This window comes from Odocoileus virginianus, chromosome 15, assembly GCF_023699985.2.
Source record: "Odocoileus virginianus isolate 20LAN1187 ecotype Illinois chromosome 15, Ovbor_1.2, whole genome shotgun sequence".
NCBI lineage: Eukaryota > Metazoa > Chordata > Mammalia > Artiodactyla > Cervidae > Odocoileus > Odocoileus virginianus.
The window spans coordinates 13997873-14023600 of record NC_069688.1 but is presented as its reverse complement, the minus strand read 5'-3'; the positions used below and the strand labels follow the sequence as shown (position 1 = coordinate 14023600).

Genomic DNA, 25728 nt, shown 5'->3' with positions numbered 1-25728 from the left:
GACTCTGCAGCCCCGTCCCCTTTCTCCTCCTTCCAACCCACTACCAGGATCTGCCTGAACCTGTCGCCTGCGTTCTCCGTGCTTTTCTCCTTTTTACTGTCAGATCTATTTCATTGGGGAAAAAAAGCCTTGCTCATTGTTTGAGACCAGGACCCCAAGGAAACTAGGTCGAGGGTGAACCACATGGGAAAAAATGTGATTAGAAAAAGAATGACCAAATTAACCTTCTGGCCAGGGAGGCTGCCCAGATACTGGCTGTCTGGTCACTGGCACTTTGGTGCTTCTGGAAAGGATGGGGATACTGAGTAAGGAGAGTTGTGTGGTTATTGGACAGAAGCAATGCCATCTGCCTGTGCTAATGCTCCTCTAAATCACCATCCTAACTCCAAATAGAGGGGTTTTATTATCTATGGGAAGAAGAGGAGTCCAGGGATGTTCAGGAAAGGGGTTTGCTCCTGTAGCCTGGACCCCGGCGGTGATTTGAGTAACGGGCTGGACAGCACAGGCTGAGCAGAAGGAACGAGCCTGGATCATCGACATTTGGGGCCTAAGCATTAACAGCCCAGTAGCATCAGAGTGCTGGGGTGGTTTTCCTTGCCGTCTGCTCCAGGCGCTGCTTCTGTTTCTGCCTGGAGGAATCAGAACTGTTGGGTTTTCTTGGCACTTTCCTTGCTGGACCTCCCACTCTACATGATGGATGCTGCAGAAGAGGGAGGAAGATGTTGCAGAAGAAGAGGCCCAAAGAAGGACCTGGGGACCCTTTTTAGTCTTGATGAATCCATGGTCCCTGGACTTCCCTGGTGGCTCAGATGGTAAAGAATCTGCCTGCAATGCAGGAGAGCTGGATTTGATCACTGGATCAGGAAGATCCCTTGGAGAAGGGAATGGCAACCCACTCCAGTATTCTTGCCTGGATAATTCCATGGGCAGAGGAGCCTGGCGGGCCACAGTCCATGGGGTCGCAAAGACTTGGACATGACTGAGCAACTAACACACACGCACACGGCCCCTCTGGGTTCTGGAAACAAAGATGAATGGGCCTTCACAAATGTCCTTTTTAGCTCCTGAGATGATGGCATGTACCCAAGGGACGAGGGGAGAGGGCTGCTGATAGAAGGACATGGAAACCTCTGGGGAGGTGGTGGCAGCCCCAGGTGTTCCCTGGGATCCCCTTGGCATTCACACCCCCCTGCCTCGTTCCTTTGCTCCCTGTGTCCACACTTGGATTGCTAATTGCAGTATTGGTGCTAGGAGACCTGCAAAGTCAGTCTGGGCAGGTAAAGTAGGACTCGTATCCCACATATGAAACCATGCATCTCTTTAGAAAAATAAAACATGATTGACACAGCTCTTCTGTAAGGCTCTATCCTGTCAAGGCAGGGGCAGTAACACCAAAACTGATCATCAGAAGATTGGAAGAGGCGTCTCTCCAGTGTGAACCAAGTGAGCCCATTGCTTGCCCAGACATTTGCTCGCCAGAGGAGGGGATGGCTAGGAGCACTTTCCCTTCTGGCTGCTGTAACCCTCTCTGACGGGCACGTGGATGTTCCCTGGGGGCTCGGCTGGGACTCACCTTATTGGTTCTCGTGCATAGGACCTCGATGAGCACTGCCTCGTCTGTGCCCATGCCCTTCATGGCCTTCTGCAGCTGCCGGGCAGCATACTCCTCGGGGCGATCCAGAAGGGCCAAGGCTGTCTTCTCAAAGTTTCCACTCAGCTCACTCTTGAGCACCTCCTCCAGGTCCTGTGGGAAGACGGTGGGAATCCTGACTGAGAATGGCCTGAGGTCAGAAGGACAGGTGTCTGCTTTCCGCTCAGCACGACCCCAGGGGCGACTGGACACCTGCCGTGGATGCCCAGGGCACGCGCTAGACAGGAGCTCTACAGGGGTGGGCAACCTTCTCTGGAGGACAGTGATCACCCTACTGCCCATCCATCTGCTGGGGACACTGAAGATGAGTCACAATGACAGCAAGCATTTGCAGAACACTTTAGGGTTCAGAGAGTCTTCTCATTGATCAAGACAGCCCTAAGAAGAGAGGTATTTATTGCTTTATCCCCATGGACTGAACCTCAGTAAGATAAAGGACTCGTCTGCAAACACTTGGATAGAGAGGACTAACACAGTTGTCCTCTCCAGGAGACTAGATCATTCATTGGCCAGATGGGGGTGCTTTTGAGAGGGAAAGCACATGAGTGCTCAGTTGTGTCCAACTCTTTGTGACCCCATGGACTGTGCCCACCAGGCCCCTCTATCCATGGAATTTTCCAGGCAAGAATACTAGAGTAGGTTGCCATTTCCTTCTGCAGGGAATCTTCCAGACCCAGCGATCGAAACTGTATCTCTTGTGTCTCCTGCATTGACAGATGGGTTCTTCACCAGCTGAGCCGCCAGGGAAGCCCTGAGAGTGAAGGGGGGCTCTACTAATAGTTGTCCCCTGTTGTCACGGGGGAACAACAGGAATAAAGGGAGACTGTCCTGGGCAAACTCCATGTAGAGCCACTTTGGTGTTCTGTTAAATCCTGAAAGGGACACATGTGGGAAAGAATTCAGGTTGGGAAAGGGAAGTTCATGAAATTTTCCCTGGCATCCTGTTTTTGGCAAGCCTCCCTAATCACGAGTAGACTGCCTGCTCCTGCCTGCCTCCCTCTGACTAGATGGCTTAATGAGGAAAGGGTCAAGAATGGACATTCAGTCCAGCTAGAGTTGTCCCAACTGAAATGAAGGAACTTAAAGCAGGACTTTCATGCAGAGAGACAGCTCCGTGTGGGTCAGACTGGAAGCCGATAGACCAAGTTACAACTCAAAGTCAGTCTGACTACTCAGCTCCAGGCGTGATGGCTAACAACACAGCCATGGAATTCTGTGACCTCGAAAATGCGCCTAATTTCATCATCTCTCGGTTTCCTTCTTTGAAGAATGGGGAGAATAGTAAGACTCACTTCCTAGGGTTGTTGGGAGAATTAAATGAGACAGTCCTTGTAGACACTGAACACAGTGCCTGGCACATTTTTGACGTTCAGTAAGTGATTATTATTATTCTATGTTGATGAAACTTTCAGAGAGAAAGCAAATCAACTATTCCTCAAATGAACTTTTGAGTTCCAGATCTGGGAGAAAAACCCAGAAGATTTTTATCCAAGGCCCCGGGATCTGCTGCCTCAAAAGTGGGTTGTGATGCTAATATCACTAGCTTCATCCCATGGCAGTTGCTGCATCTAACCCTGACCTTGTGAAGACAGGCCTCTGGCCAGTGCTCTGGTGTGGATTCAACCGAAGACTGGAAATCGTTTTTCAAGTCAGATGGGCATTATGTAGAACTGCAGAGAAGAGAGATTCCAGCTGCTTGCTCTTAGAAGCCACAAGCATGAAAACAAACCCCTGTGTGTTTACATTCTATTTGGACATAGGAGCCAGCGCAGGATACCTTGGCTCTAACCCTGGTTTCCTGCTAACTAGCTGTGTCACCGTGGGATGCTTCTTCTCTTTGGAGCTCAGTTGACCTGGGGATTTAGATTTGTTTGTCTCTAATGTCTTCCAGGGCTTCCCTGGTGGCTCAGTGGTAAAGAATCTGCCTACTGATGCAGGAGATGCTGGTTCAATCCCTGGGTCAGGAAGATGCCCTGGAGGAGGAAATGGCAACCCTATCCAGTATTCTTGCCTGGAGAAGCCACATGAACAGAGGAGCCTGGCAGACTACAGTCCATAGGGTTGCAAAACAGTTGGGCATGACTGAGCAACTGAACCACAACAATGACAAGAGATGTCTTCTAGTGATATGATTCTCAGTTACCTCTTTGGTAGTCTCAGCCATCTGATACATAGCTAATTAGAAAGTAAAAAAAAAAAATGATTGGCGGATGTAGGTATTGCAGATTTTGTGCTATAGTGTGCCCACTTTAACAGAGCCTGAGGTTCTGACTTTGAACTAGTTTACTTTTATTTTACTGCTTCCTAAGTGGCACAGTGATCAAGAATACTCCTGCCAATGCAGGAGACACATTCGACACAGGTTCAGTCTTTGGGTCAGGAAGATCCTCTGGAGGAGGAAATGGCAACCCACTCCAGTGTTCTTGATAAAAAATCCCATGGACAGAGGAGCCTCATGGGCTACAGTCTGTTGGGTTGCAAAGAGTCAGACATGATTTAGCACACACACACACTCTGATTTTACACCAAAGCTTGAGAAGCCTGTGTCTGACTTTCCACATTGGCAGGATAGAAGTAGACGCAGTGCTTGAGGAGCTGCTACAGTCAGGCATGCTGACAAGGATGAAAGTTCAATGTCATTCAATTAAATTCAAAGCAGCTAAACTGAAGCTTCACTTGTCTTCACCAGTGGCATCAATGAACGGCATTGACAAGCCTCATCGTGCGGAGAGAAGCAGGAGAAACGACAAACGCACAGCTATCTGGACCACTTAACGTAGAAATAAACTGCTCCTCCTCTTATGACAAGGGGTTCTCCAGACGTGATAGCTGGCCCTGGAGATGGAAGACTGACTCGAGCCCTGGTTCTGTTTCTTACTAAGTGTGTGGTTTTGCATCAGTCATTTAAATAGATGAGCTCCACTTTACTCTCTGTAAGATGGAAACAGCTATCCCTATCAGGGCTTCCCTTTGCTGGAAGGTGCCAGCATTACCCTACCTGATTCGCCCAGCAACCTGAGATGGGAGGCAAATTTATCATTGCATTTGTGAGGAGACCAAGCCCGGAGAGATGGTTGCCCGCCCAGTGACAAATAAGTAAGAAAGTCCATTTCTATCTCTGTATCTAATTATACATATAATTATGGACACTGTAAAGATTTTCTAAATTTGGAATTAGAATGCAGCATAATTAATATTTATTTTGTAAACTATCGTTCTAACGACATCAAGAAAATGTTAAATTGTGTTAATGATGTATTAATGAAGAAAATACTGTAGAAAGGATAATATATTCTTAAAGATTTCTATACATAACACTTTCAACAATAAGAATGAAAGAAATGTAAAGAAAGGAAAAGGTGTTGCTGTTTAATGAAACAGAGAGTGTTTTTGCTTTTTGGTTTTTTAGTTTTTGTAATGGTCATTTATGAAGAATATATCATTCTCAAAGACACCTGAATAAATGAAGAATTCTTATATAAAGACCCTCCCGTGAAAGCTGATTTTCAAATTGCTGGCCTATCTATAAATTAATGTGTGGAATTAGTCCAAAAGAATGGGGGGAAAATGACTGAGGGATTAATTTAAAAAGAAGTCAATTGAAAAAGCAATGAGTTAATATTGATTTTACAGGCTCTTGACAAGGCCATTTCAGTTTTTCTGAAGTCAATTAAAGCTCTAAATAGTTGTCTTATTTTGTTTCTCCTGGGCTAACTAGATAAAGCTTTAAAGGTATCCCTCACTGTCTTGGGAACACAAAGGAAGCAGAAGAGACAGTTAAGACCAAGGCCATGTGCACATGGCTGAAGACCCTTGGCATCACCTTGCCGTATGCTGCCTTGTACTTTTGTTTTATTTGTTGCCTCTCGTTCGATGTCCTGCTTGATAAGATTTCAATGATGGCGGCTTCATCGGTTCCTAAAGTGCAGGAGAAAGAAACAAAACCACAATGAGCAGGAAACAATACGGAAGTTTATCTAGTCCAGCTAGAGAAGCCAGGGTAGATACAGGTCGCAGACTTTGGTAGAACCTAGATGGATCCTTTGACTTTAATATCTTGTGCTGATAACTGTGTTCTATTTATTCATGTAACAAGTATCCACTGAAGTCTCACATTGCATAAAGCACAGTACTAGGCATTGTAGCAGAAAGAGGAACAAATATAGTTTATCCCTTAATTTCACTCCTCAACATAAATGGAGGAGAAATGAAAACTTATGTCCCCACAAAACTTGCATTCAAATGTTCACGACAGCATCATTCATAGTGGTCAAAAGGTGCAAACCACTTCAATGTCCATCAGTGGATAATGGGTAAATGAACCGTGCCATATTCATTTAGTGGAATATTACTTGGCCAGAAAAAGGAATAGAGTACTGATACATTTGATGATATGAATGGGCATTAAGCACGTCATGGTGAGTGAAAGAAACCAAACACAGAAGATGAAGTATTATGATTCCATTCATATGGAAGTCCAGCATAGGGGAATGTATATTAAGACAGAAAGTAGAACAGTGGCTGGAGGTGGGGTGGGCAGAGTGGTGATAGCTCAAGTGTAGGAAGTTTCTTTTTAAGGTGATGAAAATGTTCTAAATTGACCATGGTGATGGTTTCATACATCAACACATTAAAAAAAACTGAATACATTAAAAACAACTGAACACTTTAAATGGTTGAATTGTATGGTGTGTGACTTATACCTCAAAAAAGACCCCCCCAAAACACTGTAAAAACAAATATGGTATGTTCCTTGGCCTCCAGGTGCTTAAAATGAAGTGGAAGAGGTTAAGACAAAAGGCCCAAATTGCTACAATATCAAACCCATTCATAAACTTGTTAATTTCAGAGAAAAGTCCTAATTGGTAGCTTGAGGGGGTAGTTACCCCTTAGACTCATCTGAACCACACTTTTCCCCTGGTGCTCAAAGTAATCCTTGTTCATCATAGGTGAAAGTGAAAGTTGCTCAGTTGTGTCCAACTCTTTGCCACCCATGGACTGACTATACAGTTCATGGAATTCTCCAGGCCAGAATACTGGAGTGGGTAGCCTTTCCTTTCTCCAAGGGATCTTCCCAACCCAGGGATCGAACGCAGGTCTCCCGCATTGCAAGCGGATTTGTGATCAATACCAAAACAATAATGACTAAGGAAGAAGGGCAGTGTATCCTTTTTAGAACCTGGACGCAGGATGGGAAAGGCCTTCCTAGGTGGCTCTAGTAGTAAAGAACTCTCCTGTCAATGCAGGAGATGTAAGAGATGCGGGTTTGATCCCTGGGTGGGGCAGATCCCCTGGTGGAGGGAATGGCAGCCCACTCCAATATTCTTGCCTGGAGAATCTCATGGACAGAGGAGTCTGGTGGGCTATGGCCATAGGATGGCAAAGAGTTGGACATTACTGAAGCAACTTAGCACGCGTGCACACACAGAGTAGGAAAGATGTCCCAGGGGTTGCAAATATGGGAATGAAAAAGACTATTTGATCAACAAACCCTGAATTCAATTTCTTCAGACTCGGGTTCAAGTCCTGGGCTCCACCCTTAAACCACATGACAAATTATCAGATTCTGGAGCGTTCCTGCCTGTTCCTAGCCCTCCTCTCATGCCTGCTATCTGTGAATAGCATGTGCTGGCAAGGACTTGAAGTGTTTGACTCTGGCACCAGCCCTCATCTCTCTATTTGGAAAGTCAGTGCTTGGACTTAGAAAGACTGCGCTGACCCAGCGGTTGGAGGGCTGTGTGCTGCTCCTAGGGACAGCCACAGCTCCATGTCTGGGGACCGTTTGTGTAGTCTCAAGGACTAGTTCCACCCTTACAATTCCAGGAAGGTCTAGCTCTTTGATTCCAGCTGGAGACGCTGAAAATTTTAGGATGAGCTCACTTGCAAAAATAGCGTTTGCTGCCTGCCTCATTCCGACTCACTCCCAAAGCTATTTCTGCTGTCCCCCCTCATTTCCTCCTGCAGCCTCGCCTCCAGAATCTGTATGCAGTTACTTCCTCTGCGACATGATGTCTTTTTAACCTCTGAGTGCTGGAAATCTCACCTCAGAAGGGATTATTTTTTCTCATAAAAAATTCTCTGAACCCAACCCCTTCCTTTTTTTTTCCACATGGGCTGCTCCACGGGGATCCTGCCTTACCCTCATTTTTCCTGGTTAGAATTCACTGTCCTAAGTGGCCTTTCTGCTGAGCAGATCAACCTGCTCACCTTTCTGCTTCAAACCATTTTAGATCCAGAACCTGGATCTAGCCTGGACTCTTCCCTCTGCCTGCAAGGCCTTCTGTTAGCTTTGCGCTCCTCACCTGCACTCCTGCTCCTAACTCGCTGGAGTCTCCTGGGAAGAGATGGACTCTCCTCCCTGGTCTGTCCTATTGCCCTTCCTCCTCCTCCATCCCGTCTCTGCCATCCCTCACTGCAAGTTCCATGGGAACAGGGGGCCCTGCTCATTGCAATCTCCACATAGAAGACTTGCAGTGTTCATCAGACCTGACTTGCTGAGTGAAGGAGTGTTTAAATGCCCGGGGGCGTTTGCACTGCATTTTGACGGAGCTGGTCTCTGCATGGGTGTGAAGCTGTGTGCCCTACTCAGGCCCTCTGTACGTAGCGGGTGATGTGACGCGTGTGTGTGTGCTTGTGTTGGACTCTTTTCGACCCTATGGTCTGTAACCTGCCAGGTTCCTCTGTCCATGGAATTCTCCAGGCAAGCATACTGGAGTGGGTTGCCATTTCCTTCTCCAGAGAATCTTTCTGACCTGGGGATCGAACCAGAGTCTCCTGTATCTCCTGCATTGGTCGGCAGATTCTTTACCCCTCAGCCCCCCGGGGAAGCCTGGGCGTAGCAGGGACCAACAGGAAATCCTCTGCTCCGAAGCTTCGGTCAACCTATATCTGCATAATTCAGGACAATTGAGTTAATATTTTAAAAGCAAGGCTTTTAAGACTTTCCTTCCTGCAATACTTCTTAGAAGGAGAGCAGAGCAGTCTGGGGCTGGCCCAGCAGCAGCCTGGAGGTTGGGAGGGGAGCCTGGAGGTGGGTGGAAATGACTTGATCCCTCAAGCTCTTTGAGTCCGGGCATCAGGTTTATCTGGGGAACTGTTTCCACTGCCGGACCAAGAAGCGGTTTACTGAAGGGTGACCTCATCTTGTATTTCACAGTATGTGTATCACACAAGCAGTCCGTGCAAGGGAACAATTTCCTGTAAACATTTACAATGGTTTGAGGCACCAGGGCCGGTCCCGAGCAATTCTGGGAAAGACTTTTTTTTTTTAATGAGGAAGGAAGGAACCTCAGCCTTAACTGTGCATAGGACACAGTAATTACACAGTCGAGGTCAGAGCCCGGTGACCGTCAGCCTCGGAGGGCTTTGGCTTTCCCAGCACTTTTCTGGGAAGACACGGAGCCGAGTTTCAGCAGGATGGTGGGGAGCTGAGTCTCTGCCGGGTTTGAAGCAATCTCCCTGTTACCCTCCCTGATGAGTGACCGCTTCTCAGAAGGCCCCAAGGCCAGCCACAGCCACCCTCCAACAGCTCCGTGGCACCTTCTCCCTCTAAGACCCGTTTCTGTAGTTTTTGGAAGGAGAAATGGGAAACCTCCTATTGCATTTCTGAGAGGATAATGAATGTTGGGGTCTGTGCACTATCAGATTAAGGCATTGTCTACAGGAGGGACCTGCTGGGACGGGGGCTCACAGAGCCCTGAGAGGAAGGCCTAACGGAGGGTCAGTGTCAAGGGTTTGGGTTAACCAAGACCCAGACCAAGGGTCCAAGGTACTTAGGAGCCGGGGAAGCATAAGCACCAAAGATGTGAAAAGGAAATCTGCCAGTTTAGCGATACTTGGAAAAATCAATTGTTATTTTATGGTATAGCATTCTTTTTTATTTTAAATTGGAGTACAATGTTGTTTTACAATGTTGTATTAGTTTCTTGTTCTGTATCAAAGTGAAGCAGCCATACTTATACACATACCCCCTCTCCCTTGGATTTCCTTCCCATTTAGCTCGCCACAGAGTCCTGAGTAGACTTCCCTGAGCTATGCTGTGGGTTCTCATTAGCTATCTGCATTATACTGCAGTGGATCTAAGTCAATCTCAATCTCCCAGTCCATTCCACCACCCCTTCCCTGCTTGGGGTCCATATGTTTGTTCTCTTTGTCTGTATCTCTATTTCTGCTTGGCAAATAAGTTCACCTATAGCATTTTCCTAGAATCCACATATATGTGTTAATATACAATATTTGTTTTTCTCTTTCTGGCTTGCTTCATTCTGTATGACACACTCTAGTCAATCCATGTCTCTACAGATGGTCCAATTTCATGCTTTTTTATGGTTGAGTAATATCGCATTCTTATTATTTTGACTTTCATAGGTGGGTAAATGAGTGGGAGCCCACATAACCTTTCTGATGCCTAGGGCCTCTAACCTCTCACTATGCAATATGGTAGATACATGTGGCTATTGAAGATGCAAAGTGTGGCTGGTCCAAGTTGAAATGTTCTGTAACTGTAGAATATAGAGTCCTTTGATGACTTAATGTGAAAAACGGGATGTCAGGTATCTCATGAATAACTTTGAAATTGGCTATCAGTTGAAATGATATTTTCAATACAGTATTGAGTTAACTAAAATATATTGTTAAAATTAATTTCACTTGGATTTTAAAATCTGGCTTCTCAAAGATTAAAAATGACCCGTATGTCTCACCATGATGGCTATTGGACAGCTTGGCCTTAGAAATTTAAGTCCAGCCCTGGCAGGGCTGGTATAGCAATAAGATAAGTACTTGGTCTTACAGATGAGTTTTGCCAATGATACAATTTTGCTTGGACTTACTCTAACAGAGGTTGGAATTCTAGACCTTTATCCAAATGATAGCTTTTCAAGATGGCTCTAGGTCCAATCACCCCATCCTCATTTCATAACTTTTTGACTTTGGACAAGTATTTAACCTCTGAGCCTTGGCATTCTCATCTGTTAAGTCATTACAGTACAACTTTACAGGGTTGTCGGGAGGTTACAGAAGATGATGTCTGCATGGTGGTACCCAGTTTAGCACTTGGCATGTAGAAGGGACTCTCCAATAGTCACCAGCACAAGAGTGGCCACACCCAAGTGGAGGGAGGAGGAGAATCCAGTGTGACGTTGATGCTCAGTAGGCGCTGCATCTGTGCTTGGCAAAGTAAATTCGCGTGGTAGCTAAGAACTCAGGGATTTATCATAAACCACAGCTGACTCATCCCACACCCACTTCAGCCCCTGTCTCCAGCCCACATCCAGATGTCAGGCCCTCACTCAGAAGGCAGCAGGGAAACACCTGGAGGCTGGCTCAGACCCTCAGAACTATAAACATCCTGACACTCGCAGGCAAGCATGCCTCCCAACAGCTGTTGTCCAAACAGAAGATCAGTCAGCCAGGATGTGAGCACGGACCAGCTCCTCTCTGCTGAGCTTGCCTCTGATGCCCCCAAACCGAACAACCTGGTTGTCATCCTTCATTTCCAGCCCTCCCACCTCTGATTTATTCAACAATACTTACTATGTAGAATCCCTTCTACTTCTTCCTGCCACATTGTCTCCAACCCCAGGTCTTTGAGACTTCAGCGTTTCTTGGGCAAGGTGGACTATGCTATAGTTGGACAGTTCCTTCTACAGAAGCAAAAGATGTTTTCCTAGAACTTCCACTGTGGATCCCAGGTCTTTCCCCTGGAGTCACACAGAAAGTTTAAATGGCCATCTTCTACCACAATACCCATTCCTAGGAAAGTAAATCTCCACTAATTTACCTCTAAGTAAAATCTAGCACTTGTCTTCATAAAACATTATGCCAAGAGAAAGAAGCCAGACACAACAGGCCGCATACTGTATACAGTGAGTCCCCTACAGATGAACCTTCAAGTGTCGAACTTTCCAAGATGCAAATGTGCATTCTATCGATGCCAGGTGTGAGTGAAATCGCAGCCTGCCCTCCATCTCCTACTGCTGATGATGCTTCAACTCTACTGTCTCCCACCTCATCTCCCTCCTCCAGTCAGCATCTCTTCTATCCTCTTCACTTGATGCCCCAGTCCTTGTATGCTGGCTCTTGTACTGTACTACTGTACTTTTCAAAGTACTGTAAGATTAAAATGTTTTTCTTTTTTTGTGTGTTTTTATGTATTATGTGTGTGAAAAGTATTATAAATGTCTTACAGTACAGTACTGTATAGGCGATTGTATTAGTTGGGTGCCTAGGCTAACTTTATTGGACTTAGGAATAAATTGGACTTATGAATGCACTCTTGGAATGGGATTTGTTTATATGTAGGGGACTCACTGTAATGTCAGGTGCATGAAATGCCCAGAATAAGCAAATCCATAGAGAGAGAAAGTGGACCAGTGATTGCCTGGACCTGAAGGTGGAGTGGGAGCGGCTATGAATACACGTGGGGTTTCTTTTGGTTGATGAAAATGTTCTGAAATTAGAGGTGATGATTACAAAACCCTGTGAATGTATGAAACCCCATTAAACTGTATACTGCAAAAGGGTGGATTTTATGATATAGGGATTATATCACAATAAGGAAAAGAAACATTTAATAAAGCAGCTTTTGGATTCTAACGGCTTCTACCAGCTGTGTCTTCTCAGGCCTGACCCCACCCACACTGCTGTGTAGCCGAGGTGGCTTAGCTGTGGTGTCTCTAAATTGTTGGCACTTGGAGGCAATGACAGAACCTGGTTCAGTCTCAGGGCTCACCGCTACTGGTGTTGTGTCTTTGGGTATGTTACTTAACTTGTCATGGCCTTTCCCCTCATCTGAAAAATGGACTTCTGTGAGAATAACTTAATGAGAGCTTATATATAAAGTGCTTGGCTCAATGCCTAGAATATTAAAAGTTTCCCAATAGGTGTAAGAAAGAAAATTGAGGAAATTCATCAACCTTGCCCCTCTTTTTTCTCCCAAGCTATTGCTGTTGCTTCCTTTTTCTCCAGGAACCCTTGATCAACAGGCTCAACCTCAGTGACTTGCTTGGGTTCCAGAGCCTCCTTTCATGGCCCAGCACTAGACGCTCTTTCCCTCATCCCACTTTGTTCCTGGGTTTACCTTTCTCCTGATCTCTTGCTTGTTGTTGCTATTTAGTTGCGAAGTCATGTCCGACTCTTTTGCCACACGGTGGACGGTAGCCCACCAGGCTCCTCTGTCCATGGGATTTCCCAGGCAAGAATACCAGAGTGGGTTCCCAGTCTCTCCTCCAGGGGAATCTTCCTGATCCAGGAATCGAACCTGCGTCTCCTCCGTTGGCAGGCCGATTCTTTACCACTGGGCCAACAGGGAAGCCCAGTCTCCTGCTTAGTCTCCCATTCTCAGCATCGCACTTAGGCCTGGATGTAAACAGCTGCTCCGGTGTGGCCCCTTGACTCTTGACCTTGCCCAAAGCTTTAGGTCTACATCTACTGCTTCCAGATGAAGCTTCAGGTCCCTAGTTCAGTTCTTATCAGCCCTGACTTCCCACCACCTCCCATGAAAGACATCAGAGGGTTTAGATGACATTAGGACTGTAGAAACTACACTTCTCATGAAGTTTCCCCACCTCAAGTTCAAATTAAATGCCATAATTTTCAATCTCCAGCTATTATGTTGAATCCTGAAATGTAAAAGGATCTGATAACTTTGAGAGCTTTTATAAAGGGAAACTTTAAGCAATCAGCTCAGCTTGGGAGACATTAATACAAGCTAAATGGGAGGTCATCTTCCTGAGATCGTGGGAAAGTCAGATGTGAGATCAAGTTTAATCAGCTTCAGGAGTGAATGAGAAAACAAAATATCTTTCATACCCATTCCTTTGCAGGCTTTGTTCAGCCTTTTGGCATCTTGATCAGCATCAAAACGCTGATGACTTTTTGCTTTGTTATCTCGACCGGCACCCAAGCCATGATGACTCTTCCCTTTGGCCTAGAAGAAAAAATAATTGCAAAGGTGAGTGGACAATTTGTTGTTGTTGTTGTTGAGTCATTAAGTTGTGTCTGACTCTTTGGGCATTAAAAATGATCTCTGGCTGAAATTGGCAGCTAAAAGGAAGACCAAGCAGACACCCAGATGAGGGAACAGCTGCCTCTGTACACGTGGGTACATGTGGAAATCAGCTGGGGAAGCTCTGGCCGCAGAGAGATGGCTGGTACCTCCTGGAGCCAGCTGGACTAGGATGCCCACAGAGAATGGGCCCCTCTGTTCTCAGGGATAATCAGCCCGGTCAGCTCTGGGAAGAGCGATTTTCTCATCGACTCCTCCTCTGTGCGTCTGTCTCTGAAACAGAGAGTAATACAGTGGGCTAGTGTCTTGGAATGCTGGTTTTTCCCCTTTGCCTTGAGACACAGCCTGTCTAGGGAATAGTTGCTGCCTGCCAGAAACTGAGGATTCTAGGATCTTATTACAGATCCATTTTGCAAGCTGGGCTAAAGCTTTACCATTCACACAATGAGAGACATACTATTTAATTTGTCAGAGATAACCCTATGGAACAAAACAGAGGTATTGGTCTTTACTGATCCTTGGGAAGAGAAAGTTCTGTGTGTATACTAATCTAATGTTTCCCATATTTTAATCATTGGCATAGTATACCCACAAAATGTCCACAGCTATCTGCTGCTGCTGCTGCTAAGTCACTTCAGTTGTGTCCGACTCTGTGCGACCCCTCAGATGGCAGCCTGTAGCTATCTAGGCCTACATCTTTATTATTTGCTTGTTATTTTTCTATCAATTTACCTAGTTTGTTTTGCTTAAAGTTATTTTCCAGAAAGAAACTTTCTGTTAGCACTGAAGTGGAAAGCCAGTGTGGCTTGCTTAAACAGAAGGTAAGCATAAAAAATCAGTGCACCGCTATTAAAAATTTAAAGACGTGAGGTTAATTGCAGTTATGCATCGGGGAGCTTTGAACACACCCTGGCTTTTCTCAGCTCTTTGTCTCTCCTCAGAGACCTTCTTTAATGAAAAGTGTCACTTATTTGCCCTCCTTCCAGGAAGTTGGCTCAAGTGTTACTGTCTACACTCCCCGATGCTCCGCTCCCTCCCTTCATTTCTGCCGTTGCCTATTGGGGATGAGCAGTAAACCGCCTGAAGCACAGAGGAGGCGTTGGGTCCATCTGCCTGGCAGCCCTGTGTCCTTTGAGGCCTTCCCCTCGCCTAGTCCGTGCGGTCTCACTGGGGCTGTCAGTCACCAAGCTGGAGCCCCGTTGCCCTGCGCTTGGGAGGACACGCAACCCGTCACTCAGGCAGTAGCGACTGGTTCCGGAGTGGGGATGTAATCCAAGCAGGATCAATGAGAATTTTTCCTGCTCTGATAGATAGATTTTGGGAGAGAGATGTCTCTCCCTGCTGGGTTTGCTAAGCTGACTGAGCGTCAGTATAGGGCGTGTTGGTGGCCATGTTGTCCACTCCAGGAAGGAGGCATGGGTTCAGTCTAAAGCAAAGCAGAGGCAATAAGAGTGGAAATATGGAGAGAGAGATTGAGAATATAACTAAGTACCGGAGGAGGGCTGACTTTTAGGTTTTGGTTAATGGAGAATCATATAATTTTAGAGCCAAAGGGATATCAGGACCCCCTATCACCCCATTGCCTTTTGGAATGTAATGTATAGCCCATCCCCCCCACCCCACCCCCCCAGCTATTTTTTGGCGACCCTGTGTGACATGAGGGATCTTAGTTCCGCAACCAGAAATCAAACCCATGCCCCCTGCAGTAGAAGCACCATGTCTTAACCCCTGGACCTCTAGGGAAGTCCCACCTGGCCCACCTTAAAGTATCTATTCCTGAAACAAGCTGGAGCGGGACTCATATTTGTTGAGCACCTGCCACATGCTAGACGACTCCTTCACTGACAGACCTTTCATCGTGGGGAAGAGTAGGCGTTAGTCATCTGATTTACAGATGGGGAAGCCTGGGTTCACGCAGGGCAGAGCATCTGTCTATGGCGTTGCAGGATGCAGGATGCACCAGCTCACTTTGTCTCCTAAAGCCCATGCTCCTGTGTCTCCTGCACCATCCTCTGTGTGTGCGTGCTCAGTCACTTCAGTTGTGTTCAACTCTGTGCAACCCTATAGACTGTAGCCTTTCAGGCTCCTCTGTCCATGGAATTTTCCCAGCAAGAATACCAGAGTGGGTTGCCATGCCCTCCTCCAGGGGATCTTCCCAACCCAGGGATCAAACCCACGGCATCTCCTGTGTCTCCTGCATCGCAGACAGATCCTTTACTGCTGAGCCACCTAGGAAGCCCTGCACCATCCTGCCTCACATCTAATTATGACTGGTACCTTCACATTCAGCGGAGGGATGGTGTGTCCCATTTTCTTTTCCCAGTCTTTTGTCAGCTGTAAGAAAACTATCTGGGACTTAGGAAGGCTTGTTGGCAGGACCAGAAATATAATTTATGGAGCTCAGTGCAAAATGAAAATGTAGGACTCTTTGTGCAAAAGTGATTGAGAATTTCAAGGGCCATCAAAGCATTAAACCAAGAGCAGGGCCTTTGTAAGTGTGGTACCCTGCAGCTGCCCAGGCTGTGCACTGACCAAGCTCACCCCGCTCTTTGATCACATTCTGAAAGGGCTGGTTCTCTGTGTGGGAGTGTGGGAAGGAGCAATCTCAAAGAAGTAAATTGTGTCTCTGCTTTTCATCAGGAGTATTATGGGTGGCTCAGGAAGTGAGGTGGAATTGAACCAGAGCAGCAGAAATCTCCTAGTAACAGGCTGATTCATAAACAGTTCTGTAGGTCACTTTAGCTTCATCCGTGCAAGAATTCAGTGGAACTCTTATTATCTATCCCACTTCCCAACTGACAAGTTAAAACAGAGATGGGGGCTCTGTGAATGGTTCTGGTTATGCCTGAGGGTCCTGGCTGAGGGATGGGGAGGGTGGGGAGGGGTCCAGGTGGGTTTACGCTTGCCCGGCTCTGTGCTGGCCGGCTTCTTCTCCCCCAGGCGGAGACTTTTTCCCTCATTGGCACAAAGATGCTGCCAGGGCTTGCAGAAGCCATGAGAAGACTTGTTCAAGATCCTCTGGCCAGGTAACTGCGGAACTGGACTTTAACCAGGACTGTCTGGAAGTCAGCTATGGAATGCCATTTGGTTTCTGTTTTAGTAAGACGGTTCCATAAGTTGTAAGAGCGGAGGGATGTGAAAAGAAACCTCAGAACAGGCGCAGTTTGTTTATCCAAGGCTGGAAAAGTAAAAATAAGTGTCCTTTAGGCCAAAATAATATTGAGCCTGGCCAAGGTGGGGGGGACCATGGTGGGGGGAAAGGGGGCTGGTGGAGGGTGTGCATTGGGAAAGGGCTGAGCCACACGTCAGGAGTAAAGATGATGTTGAGACTTCATTGTTACCTTTACAGCTAATACAGTGTGTAAGTCTCAACTCTCAGCAGGGCAGGATAAAGGAATTGCCCCCTTCTCGTAAAGACTCTTAGCCGTCTTGGTTATCTTTCCTTATCAGAAGAGAATTCCATCTTATTCCTAGTTGTTTAGTCGCTCAGTCATGTCCAACTGTAGCCTGCCAGTCTCCTCTGTCCATGGGATTCTCCAGGCAAGAATACTGGAGTGGGTTGCCATTTCCTTCTCCAGGAGATCTTCCCAACCCGGGGATGGAACCCACGTCTCCTGCATTGGCAGGCAGACTCTAACAGCAGGATATTCGATGTCAGAGGGAAGGCATTGTGTGATGTGATTTTAAAAAGAAAAAGAGAAAAAGAAAACAGTCTGTTTGAAAGGAATCTTCCCCTCGGCATGGCTGGGACTGTGTCTACAATGGCTGCATTCATCAGCCATGGCCAGTGTTGATGCAAGGGCCGTCCTTGGCTTGTTCCGATGAGCCGGGTAACAGCTTCTCCGAATGCAAAGGGAGCAGACATTCGTCCTCTATGGTTCATTGTTAATGGGCCGGGCAGCTGACTCTGGGATCTTGGGCCGATTTGCTTATCAGAAGATTTTGTTTTGAAACCTGAGGCCACTGAGCAGAACTTCCAATACAAAGCAGGTCTGCAGGAATGCGAACCAGACACGAAAGGGCAATGCAGGAGACCCCAGGATGGGGACGAAAGGTTGCGTTCGTGAGGGCTGAGGCAAACACATGGTTATTCTACCCGCTTTCTACGACAAGGCGTCAAAGAGCTGGGGCAACATTCCTTTTTTGTTTTGTTTTTTTAAATAGCATTTGCACTGACACTCAGGAAACACATAAAAAAGACATGATGCTAGATGTTAATAAAAAAGATTACAGAGTCTGGGTTTAAGGCCACATAGATTCAAGTTTGAATGTGGTCCTGCCCTTCTACAGCCATGTGAACTTGAGCCAATTAAACTCTAAGCCACTATTTCCTCATCTGTAAAATGGGGGCAGTGTCTGCCTTCTGAGATCAGAGACTTACTTGAGATAACATTTCCAGTGCCAGATAATTAGACAAGCCACAGACATGTTAGTCCTGTCTCTGCCTCTTTGGGCAAACTCTTTTATTTTTTGTCTTGTAGTGACAATTAGACTTTCACTTCTGTGTATTTTGACTTGGCAAATTCGGAAAGTATACACGTATTTTCTAAACTTGAAACTATGAGATTCTATTATCTATTTATTCATCCATCTATCATCTATCTATTATCTAGATATCTATTCGTCCATCCATCTATTATCTATCTTGCAATGCCCCAGAAGACATGATGTTTATAATAGGTAGACACTGAGGATGTGTTAATGGGCTTCCCTGGTTGCGCAGTGGTAAAAAGATCCCCCTGCAATACAGGAGACACAGGTTGACCCCTGGGCTGGGAAGATCCCCTGGAGGAGGGCATGACAACCCACTCCAGTATTCTTGCCTGGAGAACCGCATGGACAGAGGAGCCTGGTGGGCTGCATTCCATGGGGTTGCAAAGAGTTGGACACGACTGAAATGACTTAGCACACATATACAGGGATATAATAGTCAACTTTAAGAACACAGCTTTCTAGTCAGACGGGATTTGAATCCCATGGGGACTGCTTATTTCCTCTGTGAACTTGGGCAAGTTTGGGAAACTCTCTGTGCTGTGGTTTCCTCATGGCAAAATGCAGATAATATCACCTACCTCGTAGGTCTCCTGTGAGAGTTCAAATAAAGTCATTCACACAAAGCATCTGAAAGGAAGCCTAGCAGAGGGCATGTGTTCAATAAATGTAAAAAATATTTGTTGAAGGCAGATCAGCCGTGACCTTTCTAGAATATTCTAAACCTTTCCTGGTGAGGGGTTTTCACCTTGTAAATGGCTCTCTAAGGATCAGTTTTTCACTCATCACCTGCAGTGTGGCTCCAGAGTTCTAAGCATGCATTTCACTGGGGGCGGTAAAGTGGTTAAAAATTCAGGCTGTGTGGAGTCCAGGTGATCTGGGCTGACACCACAACCACATTCTGGCCAGCATGACAGTTCGCACCCACTAGTGTGAGGGTCCCATTGAGATACAAGGCTGGCGCAGAGCCAACCATCGCACTGCTCAGTCCAGGCTCAGAATGAAGCAAATACTTCTAACACTACAGAGAGCACTGCCTGGTATGTGATTCCTCTGGGAGATTTTTGTTTTTTCCTCTCTTGTCTACATGTCACTTTTCTGTGTTTTCATGTCCTTGCATCTCAAACAGGGAGACCAAGGATCCATTTTTCTGGAGGAAAGATGCAAAGAAAGTAAATCGATTCTAGGAGCCTAGGAAGCAGTGCCACCTGGGCAGAAAGATTGTTGAAAACATCACTCCGAATTGACTCAGGTTTAGCACAGTGATTGCCTAGGAGGAAAGATAGCTCTCTATTGAGTTTTGACATCTTTATCGAGTTTTGATATTTCTATTGAGTTTCAATACCCCCAGCAAGAAGGATGCAGGGGAGGAACAGACACCCAAAGGCTTCTGACCCTGTGCAGTTCAAACAAGGCTTAACTCTTATGATCAAAAGGGAATATTTTACAAAATCTTCCTCCAGCTCCCAGCAAACTCTGGTGATGGAGCGTGTTAAAACAAGGGATATGGTTTGCAAATTGGTTGCTCTATGCATTATATCATAACTAAGATTTTCCAGATAGGTTACCCAGCCCGAGTACACTCATATTTAAATACAGTCCCACTCATCAGTAGGTGTAACCTGCTTAGGTGACCTGATCTTCTATTTGGTTAACATCCAGACTGGAAAATAAGAATACACTGTCTCGTGAGAGACATGTGAATTCATTCAAAAGCAATGCACTGTAGGCAAATTAGACTATCCTCTAGCAGTTCCTCCCCTTTCACCTGCTTTCTCGCCTCCCTTCTCTTTTTCCTTTTCTTTCTTCCCTTTTCTCCTTCCTCTTCCTATTTTTCTTCCCTCCTCTTTCTTCAACAAACAAGCGCTGAAGATCTATTAGGTGGCAAGCACTACCCCAGGTGAGGGAGACTCAATGGGCCTATTAACTGTAGTCCCTGTCCTCAGGGAAATAGACACAGAAATAGATCAATGACCATTGCGTTATGATATGGTAAGCACTTTGCCTGCAAACAGCTGAGAGGAGAAAGAGGAATATATATGGAGAAGCTGACATTTGTGCTGGCTCTTCAGCACAAATAGGAGTTAGGCAAGCGCAAAAAGAGGGGAAGGGGAAGGGTGGAAATGGAAAAAAAGGGACAGTCCTGCGAGAAACGATAGCATGGTGCTTCCTGGGTCTGTGTGCATGCGTGCTTACTGTGACCTGTGACTGCGCTGCTGCAGAACAAGCAGGATCTGAATGTGACATAAAGACAAAATGTGAACTTGGGAGTCAGTCCCACTGTGTTCAGTTACACTTTGCCTCTTGCTGGTTGTAGGCCTGCAAGCAAGCTGACCCATCTGTCCGAGGCTTCGTTGTCTCATCTTCACAGCGGAGCCGCACCAGCTCACCGTAGTGTGCACTTTAGCTGTGGTCGTGTTCAGGATGCAGTCGCACCATGCCAGGTTACAGTCAGCACACGGATGGTGGCACGTAGGAGGTGGGGTGCCAAGTGACAGAAGGATGTAAGGGTCATTTGTAAACTCTGAAATATTATCAAAATGTAATGGGAGTGGCACTTGGATTGTTTGCTCTTTCCAGCACTGGTCTCCAGAAGACTTCACTGTCTGCGGTCTGCTGGGTAAATATTTAAAAGTGGTTGCTTGGTATCCAGACTCTGAGACAGGAAGTCTCCGAGGTACAGCTGGGGAGCAGAGGGCAGAGGGCTCACTCACTCATCTGAAGAGGCCTGCTGTGTGAGCTGATGTGGAACCAGGAGGGGATGGGGAAGACTAGTAACACGGCATGGGATTAGAGCTAAGCAATGGCCTGGGCTTATTAAACAGGAGCAAAATGAAGGCTGGGCTGGGGAGACCCTCAGACACGCCTGCACTCTCCTCAGCATTAGCAAGACCATTGCCATGCTGGTTTATGGTACCTTGAGTGAATGTTGGCCATTTGGGCTAAACTTGCCTTGTATAGAGTTGGGGCAACTGAGGTTCACTTTGGGTCAGAAACTTCTTTCTGATCACATAGGTAACTGCCCCACCCCCACCCCGCTTCAAGATATCTGCCTTTGAAGCTGGTGTGATGCTGGTTCTCTCCTTATCCTTTCTAAGTCTTTGTTTTCCCATCTTCAAGATGGTAATAATAGTATCTCTCTCTTGTGGGTTGTTATAAGGATATGGGTCAAAAGTGCTTAGCAGGATACTCAGCATGTGGTAAGGGCTCAGGGCTATTTTTAGCACTTCCTTCTATCTTGACCTGATTCCTGCTGTGTTGAACAAGCCCCTGACATGGTGCCTTGTATGCCAGCTTTAAAATAGCTCATTACATAATTTTGTCCAGAAACCATTTTGTACTTGTAGCTAAGTAGTAGCAGGCGCTGAGAGTTTAAGAGAATTTATGGGAGAAATACTTCAAATTGAGAATGACAGCTGAATATAACACACTTACTACTTGCCCGGCACAGGTCCAGACAATTTACATGTACTCACTCAGTCTTCACAACAACCCTATGAAGTAAGTATTGTTACCTCCTGTTTTGCGGATGAGGAAACCGGAGCACAGAGAGGTAAATTAATTGCCTGAGGTCACACAGTTGGTAAGTGATGGAATTCAAACCTACACAGTCTGGATCCAGAAACGTTACTGTTGACTTCTCATCAACCAATTTTTTGTCCCTGTCAAAATTGTTTCTTAAAAAAAAATTTAATGGTAGAAAAGCTCATTTCAACTCTTAAAATGCTAATTTTTTAAAATGGAAACCTGTGACTGGTCTGCTGACCAAGGAAGCTGAGGACCATGTGCATGGCCATGGGGTCAATAAATGTTCCTGATGATGAGTCAATAGGAAGTGAAATGAAAAATAAAGGCCAGTTATCACTATTTGCAAGGCAAAAGGGAAAACCTCTCCCAGGGCAAAGTGTGTGTGCAGGGCAGATGTTATTGTCAAACTCTGCTCCCAATATTCCTTCTGAGTCAAATGAAATTGTAATTTTCAGCTTCTTTTCTGTAAAGCGGGACCCAAACCTACTGTACCCAGCAGAATCTCAGGAAGATAAAATAAGACAAATGGTGTTCACAATGACAATGTGAATATCATTCACCATAGCCGGGATTTAAAAACAACCTTATGGGGCTTCCCTGGTGGCTCAGATGGTAAAGAATCTCCCTGCAATGCAGGAGACTTGGGTTCAATCCCTGGGTTGGGAAGATCCCATGAAGAAGGAAATGGCAACCAACTCCAGTATTCTTGCCTGGAGAATTCCATGGACAGAGGAACCTGGCAGGCTACAATCCATAGAACTGCAAAGAGTTGGACATTACTGAACAACTAACACTTTCACTTTTCATGTGTCTGTCAATGGATGAATAGATAAAGAAGATGTGGCAGATAGCTAGCTGGATAAATAGACAAACGAACTTGAGATATTATGTCAAATATATATAGTGGAATATTATGCAGCCATGAGAAAGAAGGAAATCCTGTTATTTGCAACAACCTAGATGGATCTTGAGGGCATTATACTAAGTGAAATAAGTCAGAGAAAGACAAATACTATACGATATCAATTATATGTGGAATCTAAAAAAGCTGATAGGAACAAACACTAGAATGGTGGTTACAAGGGGCCAGGGGAAAAGGAAAGAGGTTAGCTAAAGCATACAAACTCGCAGTTGTAAGATGAATAAGTTCTGGGGACCTAATGTACAGCATAATGGTTATAGTTAAATAATACTGTATTATATACTTGAAAGCTGCCAAGAAAGTATCTTAAATGTCCTCACCACGAAAAAGAAATGGTAACTACATGCCATGCTGCAGGTGTTAGCTAATGCTATGCTGGTAATCATTTTGCAATATGTAAGTGTATCAAGTCAACACGTGTATTAAACTTACATAATGTTATACATCAGTTTATTTCAATAGAGCTGGCGGGACTTCCCTGGGGGTCCTGTGATTAAGACTCTGTGCTTCCACTGCAGGGGGCACAGGTTCAGTTTCTAATTGGGGAACTAAGATCCCACATGCCACAATGGCACAGACATAAATAAATAACTAGCAAAGATTATGTTTTTTAAAAAAATAAAACTGGGGAAAAAAAGAGAACATGTGAGAACTGGAGAGAGCGCTTTCATTACAGTGATCAGAGTTGGCCAGGGAGGGACTGACTTTTCTGACCTGCTCCAACAGACTCTCGGGACTCTTCCTCCTCTCCCCATCTCATCCCAAGTCTTCCAGTTACCCCTTTTCCTGCTCCTAAGACATCTGGCCATGGGGATCATCGTCTGAGGACCACAGTGTGCCAGGGAACTGAATTTTAGCAGAGGCATTGTGAAGACTGAGAAGGCATGAGGCCAGCGCAGGACCAGTTTCTGATGTTTGCCCCCTTGGGGTGACTGCTTACCAGCCTGATGAACTGTCAAACATTCTCACAGGTAAAAGGTCACTTCTCCCCGCCTGACAGAAGCTATGCAAAAACGACTGCGGGTTTGTCTTACTAGCCAGGGGCCTGTCCGTGGGAGGCACGGGAAGCAGAGGGCGGGTGCTGGGATGGACGGATTCCTCTGTCCTGCCTGCATCTGCAGAGGGCCAGAGGAGCTTAGAAATTGACAGCATGGGGCCTCGTGTCCCTTTGTGTTTTAAACACCTGGTTGCCCACCGTTGGTTCTATGGGCAACAGAGGAGAGTGGATCTACTTCAGGAAATCTACTGAAGCCTCATCTTTCTGAAACTGTCCTGACTCTCCTGGAAAGAAATGAGGATTTTCTGCCAGTGGTGAGCTGGCACTGAGGCGAATAACCATTTGACTGCCCAAGATGGAGGGTTTCCTGGGAAATCCTGGGTTTTTAGTGCTAACTCTGGGACAGTCCAGGTGAACCAGAATAGGTGGTCACCCTAGCTGAAACTGACTGTGCAATTTTGCAATAGCCAGCATGTGAACACACAAATGACTGAGTCCTGTTAAATCTGAATCATTAAGATATACGTGGCTTCCCAGGTGGCTCAGTGGTAAAGAATCTGCCCACGAATGCATAGGAGACGTGGGTTTGGTCTCTGGATCGGGAAGATCCCCTAGAGAAGGAAATGGCAATCCACTCCAGTATCGTTGCCTGGATAATCCCATGGACAGATGAGCCTTGCAGGTTGCAGTCCATGGGGTTGCAAAGAGTCAGACAGTACTAAGTGACTGAGCATGCATGCAGATTTACTAGGTATAGATATTTTAAAAATTCTCCAGATAATTCTAATGTGCAACCATGGATGAAAACCACTGGTCTCATGAAAATCAAGAAATTTCCAACTGACATTTCAATGAATGAGAAAGCTTTAAAGATATATACACTGAGTGTTTGTATAAGTAGGAAATCCTAGACTTCATCCAGGGTGCAAAAGATAAAGGGGAGAGTTTTATCAGAGATTCTTAGGTTAGAAAGTCAACCAAGGGTTTTTCAAAGTGGATAACATGGAACACTGAAGGTATTAAAACCCACTGGATTTCCAACTGGGAGAGGAGTTCCTTTTAAAATTCTCTCTAGATTCTTGTGAGTAGTTGGTCTTTGTCTGGTAATAGTATGTTTTTCACAGTTTCCCAGTCCAGGAGCTAGCAAACTATAGCCTGGGGCCAAATCCAGTCCATTACCTGTTTTTCTAAATAAAGTTTTACTGGGACATCACCAACCCACTCATATCCATTTGGTCAATGATTGCTCCCACACTACAATAGCAGACCTTAGTAGCTGCAACAAAGGTTTTAAGGTTTCCCTGATGGTTCAGCAGTAAAGAACCGGCCTGTAATGCAGGAGACACAGGTTTGATCCCTGGGTGGGGAAGATCCCCTGGGGAAGGAAACAGTAACCCACTCCAGTATTCTTGCCTGGAAAATCCCATGGACAGAGGAGCCTGGTGGTCTATAGCCCATGGGGTTGCCAGAGCCGGGACTTTAGACTTAGTGACTAAACCATTACCAACAACAAAGATTATGTGGCCCAGAAAGCCTCAAATAGTTACTTTGCAATTACCTTCTCTGTTTTATGCAAACAAGTGTTTTTTTTTTTTTATCAGAAAACAAATGACAGAATCTGAGCCTTTGACTGGCAATAGTATTTAGTTTGAGTTTAATACACTCTTCTCACTTTTTGTATTTATGGCAACTGATACTAGTTTCCCATTTATGGTACTAATACAAGGTTTCTTTTTAAGATAAATTTGTGTCAAAAAGATGAGTGAATTTAAAGAAAATAGTTAGAACTATTAATAAAATATGTGGCATAAGTATTTGGAAACATTCCAAAAGGTCACACTTAAGTGTGAAGTCTGGGAAACATTGTTCAATGTATCCAATCACCTCATTTTACAGATACACTGAAGCTTGGTGGTGAAGTCATCTGCCCAGAGTCACTTACTCCATTACGGAAAAAAACTGGATTCCTCTCTCCAAGGACAATGTTCTTTTACCCTTAACTGGCCACTCATTTGTACTTTGAAACCAGTTAGCATGAATGCAAAGTATTGTACTATTTAAAGTTGATGAATTTAGAGCTAGATACTGCCCTGGTGACATTTCCACAGATACATATAGTAGACACTGAGGCA

At 45.5% G+C, this 25728-nt stretch overlaps 1 protein-coding gene across 2 annotated transcripts in view; it reads right to left on the bottom strand.

Moving 5' to 3' along the window:
• The window catches only part of ANXA13 (annexin A13), a 55289-nt gene that overhangs the window by 18254 nt on the left and 11307 nt on the right, over positions 1-25728 (bottom strand). For both annotated transcript variants that reach the window (XM_070477049.1, XM_070477048.1), the window contains 3 exons: positions 13463-13580; positions 5475-5569; positions 1574-1744 (listed from right to left, as the gene is read on the bottom strand). In XM_070477049.1, the coding sequence (XP_070333150.1) occupies positions 1574-1744; positions 5475-5569; positions 13463-13580 (384 nt within the window). The remainder of the gene's footprint in view (positions 1-1573; positions 1745-5474; positions 5570-13462; positions 13581-25728) is intronic.